This window comes from Heloderma suspectum, chromosome 16, assembly GCF_057233095.1.
Source record: "Heloderma suspectum isolate Gila_16-S chromosome 16, 16-S_ref, whole genome shotgun sequence".
Lineage (NCBI taxonomy): Eukaryota > Metazoa > Chordata > Lepidosauria > Squamata > Helodermatidae > Heloderma > Heloderma suspectum.
The window spans coordinates 5,324,102-5,337,477 of record NC_139473.1 but is presented as its reverse complement, the minus strand read 5'-3'; the positions used below and the strand labels follow the sequence as shown (position 1 = coordinate 5,337,477).

Sequence of the window (13,376 nt, the reverse complement as noted above, 5' to 3'; positions counted from 1 at the left end):
CAGCTTCACGTGTTCAATGGCTCACCAAAGGATGCTGAGCTTTCAGAATGACAGTGTGGAACTGGGTTGTGTGGAGGCTTATCATCTTGTGATCAAGTAAGCCTCTGTGAATCTACCCTTAGAAGCAGGGGTAAGCAACCTTTTTTCTGTTGAGGGCTGCATGTTGGCAGTGAGTAGGGCCAAAGCCAGCAATGGGCAGGGCCAGAACTAAACATGGGTGGGTAACCCCTTTTCTCTCTCAGCCCCCCCCCCCCCTTTCATGCAGCAGGCTTCCAGGGAAGAAGCAGATCTCTCTTGCCAGAAGTCTGAACTGACTGCACGCAGAAATTAGGGTGAGGGTGGCAGGTTGCCTGTCCCTGCCTTAAAGACTGTCGATTTCTGTGCTTTGAAAAAAAATTCTGTTCCAAGGCAATGCCAATTCTGCAATGGGAGCAAAGTTCTGCTTCGCGTGTTACGCAAGTTAAGCCAATGTGCAAGATAATGTGGTGCAGTTTTAGTGACTTGCCTAATTTACGTTGCTTCTACAGTCATGGGGAGGGGGCAGGACTGAAGTCCTAGTCTCATACCACTGGAAACCTTATTCAGCAAGTAGCCTGGCTTTTGAGGCTTCCCCAGGCACTGCCCACAAACTTCCAAGCCTCTCTCTTCAGGCATCACGGGATGTGGGGGAGGACACAGAATGCGCAGTACCAACCTGTGTTCACTGAACACAGAATTATCAAGAACTATTTTCTCCAGCAGCTCAATGAGTTCATTAGGAAGGTCGGCTGTCATGAAAGCCTTGACGGTAACAGATACTTCTTCTGGGTCCTGAGTCTCCGAAAGAGCAGTCTGCACAACCTACCAAGACACGAGGAAGTCGGACAGTGGGCAAATGCAGTTGGCCACTCGCATACCCCTTGCTTTCAAAGCCACAAAGCAAGCACAGGGATTCCAAGGGAAGTACCTGATCGATCAGAGGCCTTCGGTAAGGGTTGCTCTCCAGCAGCACACTGGCCCACAGCTCAGGGTCCTTGCGACGCACCAGGTAACGCGAGAGGCTCTTGAAGAGGGAATTCTCATTGCATACCTGGAGTGCAAACGGGGAGATATTCAGGTGGGGAGTTTAATCCTTTGGGGCGGGCAGAGAGGGAGTGTCACACAGTTCCAAGGTTGGTGGGAGCTAGCCAGCATACAGCATTTGGTCTTGAGGAGTGTTTTGCTAGAACCTGGGAGGACTGGACTCCCGTACCAGATCAGCAATGTCTTTACTGCATGGCTTTGGGCCAGCCCACGTCCTGGTCTCCATTCTCAAACTGTATGAAGAAAGGCGGTGGCTTACCATCGCCAAGGAGAGCAGTCGACCTTAGCACTACACGGGACTGCAGAGCACCTATTAGAAGTGCTTCACAGTGGCTATCGATGCGTAATCATGTTTACATCCATAAAATCCAAGATCCCCACCCCAAGTAACTTGTGCTTTCTGTTAAACAATTCCAGCACCAGCATTCCAGGAAAGCAGTCACAGAAACAACGCCCGAGCCATATTACACCACATGTTAAGTCGGTGTTGACGTTCAGCAGGCTGCGCTGTTACACAGCACCTCAGATGCGCTGGCTCTCTCTGCATACTGCATGGTGCTCTATGTATCTCGCACCTTGGCTCAAACATCCCTTTGGGTTCCAGAAGCAGCAGCAGCAGCAGCACAGGAAGCGGCCCACATTGGTAAGGCTCTGGAAGGCCACCAAGAGCCAGGAGCCAGAGTGTGCATGCATTTCCTCCACTGAGTACGTCAGAGGGAGGTGTTCCCAGCAGCTACTTCATCAGCCCATAAAAGAGATAACGCCACTCTCCAGACCCAGAAAAACGTGGCAGGATCCCCGAGATTGGGATCAGCTTTAAGCCCCCCTCCATCTCAATCATGCCCCACGTAGATACACACATTAATAAGTTCCTGGTCGCACTGGCCACGCTCGTAAGCCACGCAGGCCAGATGCGGGTCCCTCTTCTCACAGTACTTTCCCACCACACGGCTGTCATAGTAGGGGTTCTCGCGCAGAAATCTTTCGGGATTATTGTTGCTGTCGATGTAGATTTTAGCCAGGGCATTGTGTGTAGCCGGCTCTTCACAACCCTCATGAATTCTGGCTTCCAGCCATGGCAGGAGGAGTTTTAACCTAAAATAATAATAAGAAGTAAGTCATTTGGTTAGGGCAGGTCCTGAAGGCTTGCTTGAACAAAAAAGAAATCCTCCCATGACTTTACACATTGTTGTCCTCTGGACAGCAGCATTCAAGTACTGCAGGAAGTAGCCAGCTTATTCAACAAGTGAAGCTGGAGCTAAACTGGCCACGGTGTGAACAGAACGCTGGACTAGATGGACCTCTGGTCTGATCCAGCAGGGCTCTTCTTATGTTCCTAAATAAGAACGTAATTATGCTTTTCATGATTTGACTCAGTTTCCCCTTCAGTAAATAACAGCTAGAACTAACTAACGAAAGGATATTGCACCTGCTCTGGAAAGCGACAAGACGAAGAGGGCAGGGAAAATGCATACTGAGCATTTAATGCCGGAGTGATCTTATCCACTATAGGGGACAGACATCAGGTTGTGAAGTCCCTACTTCAAATCTCACCACAGCCACAAACTCCTTAGGCAGCGTTAGGCAAGACTTTCGCTCACCTCAGCTTTTCCTCCCGCCCCTCACTTGTAATGAAGGAAAAATATTGGCTTTGCAGAGCGGTTGCAACCCGAACACGTAGCATTTAGCTGTACTGCCCCTTGCTGCTTCCTTCTCAAAGAAGCCATTTTGAGAGCTACCTAATGCGGTTTCCATTATCCCTGGCTAGCAGTGCCCAAGCGTGTTAGCTTGCATGAAAATAAACGCGCTTGCCTTTAAGGTGCCGCAGACATCTCGGCCGCTGACACAAAGGCAGCGTTCTCTGTCTGGGAGGCATGAAGAGACTAACGCCACCGGCCACACGAGGTTACCTGTTTCGTTTTTCCACTTCAGCAACAAGTTCATCGGTGGAGAACTGGCCCCTCACCACCAGGATCAGGCTCTTTATGACGTCTTCGGAGCAGTCCACGTCGAGCAAGCCCCCAATGACCACAGGCAGGCGGCTTGGGTTCACCTACAACAAGGTGGGGTCCAAGGAAGAGGCCACAATAAACCGTGCGAGGGGCTGGGCCTCCCAATTCCGCGACTGCGTGTTGCCTACCCATTAAACCAGCTTCATCTAAACACGGGGAACAGCAACAAGAGGCTGCAACGATGGAGGCCATTAAGCAGCCATCCTCAAGCTGCTTACTACACAGAAGACAGGCCAGCTGCTCCAGGAGAGATCTCTCAGCTGGGCAAATGGGGAGAGGGGAATCAAGAGGGGACTAGCAGGCGTTTTGGTAATTTGGAAGTGTCCCTGTTGAACAAGGTCTGTATGCCCACCAAGGGCTACCGGGAAAGGGGGTGGGGGGAATGTGTCTAGTAATGCTGTAGTAGTGGAAGACTTAAAGCAGCAAGAGCCAGTTATGGGCCATGCAACCTTTCTGGTGCACTGTATCCCCCTGTCCTGCAGAGGGCACTCATGCTAAAGGGTTCATGGGTGTTCAGAATGGCAGGCAGCAAGTTTTCGCTACGGTGAGGGTCTCGCCTCTTGCTCACCTCCTACTCATCGTACTGGCAGACATTAAGGCTAATTTAGAGGGAGGCTTTACGAACCGTCTTCATGGAGTGCTCAGTCACGTCAAGGACAGCAGTGCAACAGTTTCCCCAACAGCAATCCCCATAGCAGCATCTTGTCCCGTCAGCTCCCACCAGAATGTGCCCCTTTTATCTGGGTTGTGCTGGTCCCATCACCACAGCAAGCCAAGAATTTGGGTCACTTTATTTGGGATCTGAAGCCAGTAACTGCCCAAGTTCATTAGACTGTGCCAGACTGGACATCAGAGGCAGCAGCCCAAGGACGACATTAAATCAAGAGTGCCGTTTAGCCTGGGTCTTAAGATCAGGGCCGGAGTCAAGGGTAGGCCTGGTCGGGCACCTGCCTAGGGCCCACTCCCCGGCAGGGCTCCACTGCCCAGCACCCCCTGCACTTGCTCCTCCTCCTCACCCTTGCAACCTGTTTATTCCCTCTCGCTCTGGCCCACATGACAGAGGTGGTGAGGAGGAGGAGGCACAGTAGATGCCACTGCCTACTTGCTCATGGGTCTGTCAAGCACGCAAGCGGGAGCAATGATGAAAAAAGGAGAAGCAATGGCAGTGAGCAGGTAGACTCACTGAGGGAGGGGGCACAGTGAGGGTGTCTTGCCCAAGGGCCCTGAAAACCTTGGCGCCGGCTCTGCTTACACCTTGAAGTGAGCACCACTGTTCCCTGGCTGTACCAATCCTTGAAAAGCAGCAGCCATAATCAAGGCGGCCTACCAAGAAAGGGCAGAAGGTTTCCTCTTCCAGAAGTAGCCAACTTATTCTTACCTTTTGCACATAGATCTCAATGTATTTCTGGAGGTTGTTCCTGTACAAGTACAGCACCAGGTCATGGACAAAGTCGAAGCGATCACAAACGATGATTAGTGGGAGCTGATCCGTCAGTTTTGCTTCCTGCAAAAGTGAGAAAACTGCATTTTGATAAACTTAAGAGCTGAGCCGTGCTGTGAAGAGCAGGATGGCGAGCTGAAGCAGCTTTACACTCTGGAAACAGACAGGCTTCCATTCAAATTTCACCTACACAGCTTATTTATAAAGGCTTCGAACTTCTTTCTGACCATGCATGTTCCAAGGTCTCCTTCTGCTCCAAGCGCCTATATTTTAAATAGAAAAGCCATCAAGAATCCAGTCATGGCTTCTTGGCACGCTCACATTTACAGAGACAGTTTTACAAAAAGCACAGGACAAAGGATTACAAGCCTACGCTAGGCTCCAGCATTTGTCAGCTGCAATGGTTATTTGGTGTGCAGGATCAACTCTGGGATTGCCATAGCTAAAATAGTCTTTAAGACTAGTACCAGTACTGAAGGGTGGCATGTTTTGTGGTGCTTTGCCATCTTGTTCATCCCAATTATGCTTGCCTGATTACCTGTGGTGAATAAATAATTCCTAAGTGACCAAATGGGGAAGCTTTTGTAAAGTGGAAGAGAGTTTTATCCCCTTCTGGGCCAGCATTATGTGTGCATAGGCCAACTAAACTTGGGGCATTGTATTCAAGACTGCCTTACTCTGAGCTTAAGATCCTCAGCCAGTTCTTAAAATAGGCTCTGCTTATAGACCAAACATTCAAAATGGAGTGATGAAATCTCTCTCAGTCTGGGGCCACATCCCCAGTTTTAAAGACGTGACCAACTCAAGCAAACATGTCCCCTACTTCCTCCTCCTTGCTTCCTCTTTCCAGTGAACCTCCTGGATAACCTCTTGAGCTAAACCCTTTATGGGGATCTTCACAACTCCACCCTGGCTGACATGGCCTGCCGTTTCTGGCCTGAGAAACAACCAAATATACAACGGAAGCAAACAGAAGCCAGTGGGAAGTTACAAATGGAGAAGCTTTATAAAAGAGGAAATCCTATGCAATTACTGCACTTAATTCAGTCTGACTTGGAGGGATGCAAGGAACCGCTTTGCAAGCGTGATCCAGGTGCCTTGGAAGAAAGGATGCCAAGGTTACAAGAACAAGGATCATGTTCCAAGGGGAACATTTAAGCCACCCACAAGCACCACTATCATGACTGCCAATCCCAGGATATAATCCTATACACGTAGTGGACAGTGAAGGAGTTAACAGATCAGGGAGACCTATACTGGAAGGTTTACCTGGTACATGTCCTGAACATTCCATAGACACACGGAACAGCACAAAAGACAACAGACTGGTCAGGAAACGGTTGACACACAGATTTACTGTTCACAGGCTATCCTTAAAGACAGCTGCTGAGAATACCCTAAAAGGCTCCCAACATTCTTCTTCCCTCCCCCTGCTGATGTTACCCAGATCCATTCCTTGGTAACTATTTCCAGAGGAACAAACAGACACATAGGACAGATAAAATTACAGGTTGCAAGCCACAGCATGGCTTAGCGTTATGTGTGAACCAGGCGAACATGTTCTGATTAGGAGACCTCTGTGTCATTCAACAGCATCTTGATGCCCCTTGTTTTCAGACCATGGGTTGTGTGTGTTAGTTGAGACACAGAAGTACTTGATGGCCTAAATTCCTTCCAACTCTTATGATTCTATGGTTTGGGCCTTGAGGTTAGAGTCATGTTCTTTCATTCCACTTTGGGGCAGCCCATGACATGGCTTGGAACTGAGGACAATGATTCCCAGACTACATGCAAGAGCAAACTGTGCCATGAGAAAGCTGCTAATGTACCCCAAGAAATAAAGAGATTCCTAAAAGTACAGAGCATCCACCCATAGAAGCTATCGCCCACCTTTACTGGAAGGTGGCATCATTAGAGCAATCAGTTTCTACAGGGCCTGGGTAATTCTGTTGCATCTCTGTGCCAGGTGCAAATCATTCCCACTGCAGAGATACAGCAGAATTATGTGCCCTCAGAGGGAGTTGCCTGTTGCATCTCTGCACAAGTCACTGGACATCTAGGCTTGCCTCCTTTCAGTCAGGAGACCCATGTACATACATCCGCAATTCATGCAGAAACAGTGGATCGACTGGACAAAAAGTAAGTCCTGTTTGCTCCCATTTTATTTCAGTGCACCACAGCTGTCAGAAGTTTGGGTAACACTGATACAGGGCTTTTCTTTGGCAATCTGAGAAAGTTTTACTTCAGTATGCCTTTGGGGGGTTGTTTTTACAAAATGCTTCTGCTCTTTCAGGAAAGCAATTCATTCCTGTTCCCAGAATAGAGCTAATAATGACCTGAACTGTGTATTTCAAGTGACCTCCATCACCAACAGATTAGGGAGCTATAAACATGGACCAGCGATAAGGAGGGCATATTTGTGACAGGGGGGGTTAACTTATCTTTTTACCTTGAGGAAGTTCTTCACCCGCTCCGGGTCATAGCAGTTGCTTTCTCTGCAAATTCTTTCCACCTCTTTGATCTGGCCTGTCTTACAAGCAGCTTGGATGTATTTGAAGTGCACGTCTGCATCCTGGCTGAAGTTGACAATGGAGCCCAGGAAATAGAAGAGACCTGAAAGGGAGGCAGGTGAGAGGCTCAACGCATGGGTGTCGAACCTCTTTCAGCCCAAGGGCCGAATGCCATTTCGAAGAAGCTCTCAGGGGCCGCATTCCAGTGCCTGAGCAGGGCCGAAGGCAAAAGGAGCAGGGCCAAAATGCCTATTCTAACTTCAAGCTCTTACTATGAGTAATTAAGCCTTACTATGAGGAACTCAACCTTTTAGAATTGGGGGGCAGGGGCAGCACAAAAGCCAGGAAAACACCGAAATGATTGGCAGCTGGGTGAAAGGGGTGGGACCAAGGGAAAGGGTATGGCCATATGGGGAATCCCCAGACTGCCAAATTGTGACCCCAGGCGGTCTGGATTTGGCCCACAGGGTTAAGGTTTGACACCCCTGGGTTAAAAGAATGGCAGTACATAACAGCTTAACTTGATTACCAAGGTGACCATGGGACCAGTGAAGAGCTCCCATTAGTTCAGATCCTTTGCTTGTAACATTTCAGGTTTCACATCTAGCATACTAAAACCCAGCCATTAATTTCAGGGGCCGATTAAGCACTTAAACCGCCCCGCTGATCTTGAAGTTCTTACAGCCTTCCATGTAAGAAAAGGCAACAGGATATAGCCGAAAGAGAGCAACAGTTGCGGAGCTACAGAGATTTAGAGGCAAGCCCTTGCAATCCATTCACATTTGATGGAAGGTTTTGGATACAGGATTTGACATTTTACTTCTGTTTTACTGTGCCGAGTTGTTTCTGTATGCATTTGTGATGGCCTTTGGCGTGAACAATAACATTTATTGTGGAAGTAGTAGTAGTCATAAACTGTAGTATAAACATATTTACTGCTCTTAAGCGCCCATTGTTTCTTTGCCAGCAGTGAATGTCTTAAGTTCTAAAACGGTTAAGCGTTTTAAATGGTACAGAAAGAGTGCAGAGGAGATGTGCCACACCAGTCTCCAGCATCCATAATTTCACCCACCAGAAGACCAAGGGCAGCTGGGAAGCTGCACCCCACTGTGTCCCAGGAAGAACATCATGGTAAGGGGGAGACCAATCTGGCCCCATTCATTGGCCAGAGAAGGAACAGCTGCAGGGAGCTTGTTTCACTCTTCCCTGCCAGAAAGAGCACCTTTAAGAACTTTGAAACTAAGAACTGGTGCCTGAGTTTTGCTTTTTTCCTCCTCCCTCCAAATCCCTTTGCTTTTTGTGTCATGTCTTTTAGATTGTAAGCCTGAGAGCAGGGACTGTCTCATTATTAATCTTCGTAAGCCATTCTGGGAGCCTTTTTGGCTGAAGGGCGGAGTAAAAAATGCTGTAAATGAATGCATAAATCAAACATTAAAAGATATTTCCTAGCACTTTTATGGCAACATTAGTAAAAAAAAAAAAAAACACACCCACTCAGTTGGATATATGGCTGCCTGCCTGTGCTATCAAGAACAGCGTCTTGCTCTGTGCTCTCGGCAACCAATGCATTTCAGCCAAGTGAGGAGAGCAACTGCTGCCAAACCAGTGCTGAACTATGGCCTTGTGCAACTGCCATGCCAGATAAGCATCCTGCAAGCTCTCGAGGAAAGCAGAACAGAAATAAGGAGGCAGGGGTCTAGAGTGTAACAGCTGCCTTGGAACAGATATATGGAAAGGTTGTGGAAGATGGCAGCAAAATGGAGGGCCTGGGCAGAACTAGTGTGTTGGCCACTGGGACTAAAAATAGTTACATTTAAGGGAGAGCCCTGCTTAAGGCTCTTACTGCACGTAACTAAGCTTTAGGAGAGCCATATCAACCTTTCAAAATGGGGAAAAAACTGCACAAGAGACAGGAAACCAGCTAATCATCAGTGGTTGGAGGAAAGGGGGTAGGGTCAGGCGAATGGAGTGTGGCCTTCTGGAGGGCCGGATTTGGCCCTCGAGCCCAAGGTTCTACATCCTTGCTTGAAAGCATGCAGTAGGCCAAGCTGCTCCAAGAACAGTACTCATCCTAACACAACTGAAGACCAACCAGACTGTAAGATATAACCAAGGATGCGTCCGGGGTGTGGGTTCAGTTTTGAAGTAGCCCCAAGGTGCCCTGCGGCCTTACCTTCAAAACTCTTGAACGATTCGAAGAGCTCAATCAGAGACTGTGTCGAAAGTTGCTCGTGGTACTTGGAAGCAACTTGGACACATATCTGCAAGTTCTGGCGGATGTTTGCGGACAGCATGGCACGCAGGCATTCCAGGGAGTCTTCCACAGAGAGGGAGCCAAAATAGTTCACCAGCCACTGCAAGTTGAACACATAATTAGAACAAGACCGCAGCTTAGATTTTCCAAGTTCACCTTTAACCAAAAGACGCGCCCAAGGCACTGCACAGGAATTGGAGGAATCGGCAATGCTCCAAATGTACTGCTGTGGAAGTCACTGTCCCCAAATATTGCTGAAGCTTGCTAGATTTGGGGCACCGTACCTCAGGGTTGAGAAGGTGAGTGTGAACAACGGCACGCTTGATGTCATACAGGTCAGTGAAGTGTTCCAGGGCTCTCTGGAGGAGACCAGCTTTCTCGCACAGCTGGGCGATGTGCGCCCGGTCATAGTGCGTGAACATTTGGTTTCCCAAGATGGCATCAGCAACCTGGAACAAGAGATTTGGCAATCAATGCCTCTTTCAAGAGGTTTAGACCTTCCCCTTCCCCACCCCCAGAGGTATAAACTTAAACAGGCTATACAGGAAGCAAGTAACCTGATTCTGGGTCTCCCATCCCTTCCTCCCATGCACTCAGCACACTCCAGCCTTCAGAGACAAGGCAGCCAATTTCAAATAGGAGGGATCTTTCAGCCCCCCCTATGTGGTGTCCACTCTGAATTTTCTTTTTTACCTAGGAACTTTTGCCATTTCAGAGGACTTTGGCTTGTTTGTGCCTGCTTAATGCTTAATCTGCTTAATGCTGCTGTATCTGCTGTGTTTTTTAATGTTTTGTTTGCAAGTTAGAGGGCTTGGATTTAACTGTTACGAGTTTTTATTGCAAAGCAACAATAATGTAGGACCAGAATGGCAGGATATACTTGCCAGAGGGTAGGGGGACTACTTGGGCACGGCTGCAGAAATATCACCTCCACGTGAAAATTAAATTTCCAAGTTCAGGGAAGTACAGCATCTAGTTGTGGTTGTTTTTCAAAAAACTGTGCCACCACCGACTACTATGTGAGGAAGAAATTAAATCCCTTGTTCCTGCAGCATCTCTGAATCCAAGTGGCATTTAAAGTCTCTCAAAGAGGGAACGCTGGGAAGTGCGACCACAGAATCAAAGGACCTAGCATCAGAGCTATGGAGTTTTAGTTCCCAATACCAGTCCGGTTCCCCATTTTTGTAGCAGGTACAGGGCCTACCTGAGGAGCATGCATGAGGTTCATTTCAAGCAAGCGGGTTTGCAGAGGCCCCTCAGAGGGGCGGTTGTTTTTCAGGGCATCCAAAAGAAAGGCTGTACACTGCTGGATCAGGTTGTATTCCATGAACACATCCACTATCTGAAAGAGGGGAAAGAATTTGCTTCAGACACCTTCCTACTTCACCTGCCCTGAGGCAGGGGAAGAAAGCTTGTAAAAAAGATCAGATTATGAAGTCTTGAGTCAAGACCTCAAATGCATATGTAGTCAAGGACCAAACTGGTAAGAGCGATCATATCTGTTCTGAGAGATTACAATACTTCCTTGGGTTATGCACCTCTTTTCTTTCTCCTATTTTATTAAGGTTGTACAGCATAACAAAGTTAACAGTCAAACATTATTAGCATGCATCATTCTAGTGTTTTTAAAGTTCTAGATGTCAGCCAAATTATCTACTACAACATTTCTCAGACAAGCCAACTATACAAAAACAATTAGGGGGCCAGCCGGGGGCGGGGGGGGGGGGGAGAGAAAAGGTTTTTAGATTGCAAAAACATTTTAAGAAAAAGAGGCCATATTCCAAAATTTTTTCCTTTCACATGTAAAGACTACCTTTTCTTAAGATACACTATTACTGCAGACAGTCCTGGAGAACTACTGAGTTTCCATTGTTGGTTTTTAATGTTACCTGTGGCATCTAAGTCACAGGCTTGCTGCAACTACAATTTAGAATTATGATAGTCAAGGGGGGGGGAGTTGGCCACTGAACTTCTTTTGATGCTGAGACGTCTCAAGCGTTCATGAGAAATCAAATATCTATCAAGGGATACAAGACAGCCTTTTAGAATATAGTCAGTCTTTCAAGACTGCTAATTCTATATTCAAGCTTTACTTACTTGGGTGATATCAGCAAGAGGTTCTTCATCTTGAACCAGCATTTGGGCAAACTGCTGTCCTTGGTCTGGGCTGATTCGCATTACATTCCTCAGAAGAAAGATCCAGTCAGGAGTGTAGCCAACCTAGGAGGAGTGTACACACGTACACAAGAGGGATTTTTATTTATTTAAAATATTTTAACCCACTTTTCAGGGTGCGCTGGCCTTACAAGGTAACTTACAATATTACAAAAACAGGAACATACAAATTACAACACACACACACACACACACACACACACAGTGCCCAGGGACAGCTAATGATTTTTAAGCACCAAATACAGACTAGAATAAATGTGTCTTCAGGTTGTTGTTGTTGTTGTTGTTGTGTTTGGCCTCATTACTGCTGGCTTAAAAACACACATCTCCCTGGGGAGCAAGTTCTAAAGGTGTGGGGTCACCACTGAGAAAGCCCTGTTTCATGAGCTTTGGAAAAGGCTTGATCGCCCAGACTGAAGACAGCCCTGAGGTTTTCCAGCCTAAGAGGTCATATTCTCGGCTGTACACTTGAAAAGCTACCCCAATTAATCTTTTAGAAGAGGCTCGTCACAGAGAAGTTTCTCTCAGGACCAGCCTTCAAGATTCTGGATGTACTACTGCTTTTTTGTATTTGCTTTTTTGTATTTGCCAAGTACAGTTCCTGCCTTACTGGTTTTTATATCCGTTTTATTGATCCTGTTTAATTTTTTAAGGCCTTATTGTTCCAACTGCTGTTTGTGTATTGTTTTGTTCCTTTGCAAGACATGTTTTGTATATTGTTTCCAAGAGGAAAAGTGGCCTAGACATTTTAAATATAGATATGAGAAAGTAAGCAGTTGTGGATATTGCGGACTTCAGCTCCCACCAGCCCCAGGCAGCATGGCCAATGGTCAGGAGTGCTGGGAGTTGTAGTCACAAACATCTTGAGGGCACCTGGCTGGGTAGGGCTGGCCTTGAGGGGCACTGCCACCAAAGCAGCCCTATCCAAGGTGAGCGTTCACCTCAGCTCTGGTGGGAATGGGAGAAAGACCTCCAGAGGCCATTGTCACACTCAAGGACACTTGGGAAACTTCTCTAGTTATCTCCCCCAACTCCCACCTACCCTGCAGCATCAGGTAAGCCCTATCCGCTCAACCACCGAGGGAGCAAGGTCAAGGTGATGGGAAGGCTGTGGCCCCATGATTCCTGCAATAAACCCACCCTTCTCAATACTCAACAGCTATGCCACATACAGTGAAGCTGGCTACTGACAGGGCAATGTTATTAGTGAGTTGGGAGAGGCCGTGGCTCAGTTGGAGAGGCCCTGCTTTGCATGCAGATGGTCCAAGGTTCAATCCCCAGCATCTCCGGGTAGGGCTGGAAAAGATTCCTGCCTGAAACCCTGGAGAGCCGTTGCTCTCAGTCAGAGTCTGAGTCTAGCCCAAAAATACTAGGCTAGAAGGACCCATGGTCTGACTCTAAAGCAAGCTTCCTATGTTCCCTGTGAGTTTTGTAGAGGATGCACATTAAAATTAATCGTGTAAGCTGTAGTTCAAGGTAGGGACTCTGTCCACTGAGCAAACAAAACAGCCATTTGCCCAGAGCCTTAAATAATGCTCCCGACCTACTTGGATGAGCAACATTAGCCCCAACAACTCAGGTTTCGGAGCAACCAGTCACCTTCTTTGCATACAGCACGATCTTCTGAACTTGTCCTGTTTCAGCGAAGCACTGGATGACTTTGTTGGGAACGTTCGCCCTCAGATAGACACTCAGAGCCAGTGTTGGGTCCACAGATTTCACTAGGTCTCCCAGTTCTTCAGAGCATTCCAACTGTTTTAACACAAACATTTAAGAAATCATTAAAAAAAGCACTTGATAAGCAAAATGACCCAGGCTACTAAATATGCAAGACGGTGCAGTTGGAGAAAGAAAACATCAACTCTTTTCCACATACACACACTCCTGCCAGCCAGTTTAGGTGCTGCCTGTGAAACATCCCA

At 47.5% G+C, this 13,376-nt stretch overlaps 1 protein-coding gene across 1 annotated transcript in view; it reads right to left on the bottom strand.

Annotated features, from left to right (window-relative positions):
* Window positions 1-13,376, bottom strand: part of CLTC (clathrin heavy chain) — a 79,515-nt gene that overhangs the window by 21,138 nt on the left and 45,001 nt on the right. The window contains exons 9-19 of the mRNA XM_084823320.1: window positions 13,054-13,206; window positions 11,377-11,499; window positions 10,484-10,621; window positions 9,564-9,728; window positions 9,199-9,379; window positions 6,965-7,128; window positions 4,453-4,578; window positions 2,973-3,115; window positions 1,923-2,157; window positions 947-1,069; window positions 695-840 (exon numbers count right to left, since the gene is read on the bottom strand). Coding sequence (XP_084679446.1) covers window positions 695-840; window positions 947-1,069; window positions 1,923-2,157; window positions 2,973-3,115; window positions 4,453-4,578; window positions 6,965-7,128; window positions 9,199-9,379; window positions 9,564-9,728; window positions 10,484-10,621; window positions 11,377-11,499; window positions 13,054-13,206 — 1,697 coding nt within the window. The remainder of the gene's footprint in view (window positions 1-694; window positions 841-946; window positions 1,070-1,922; window positions 2,158-2,972; window positions 3,116-4,452; window positions 4,579-6,964; window positions 7,129-9,198; window positions 9,380-9,563; window positions 9,729-10,483; window positions 10,622-11,376; window positions 11,500-13,053; window positions 13,207-13,376) is intronic.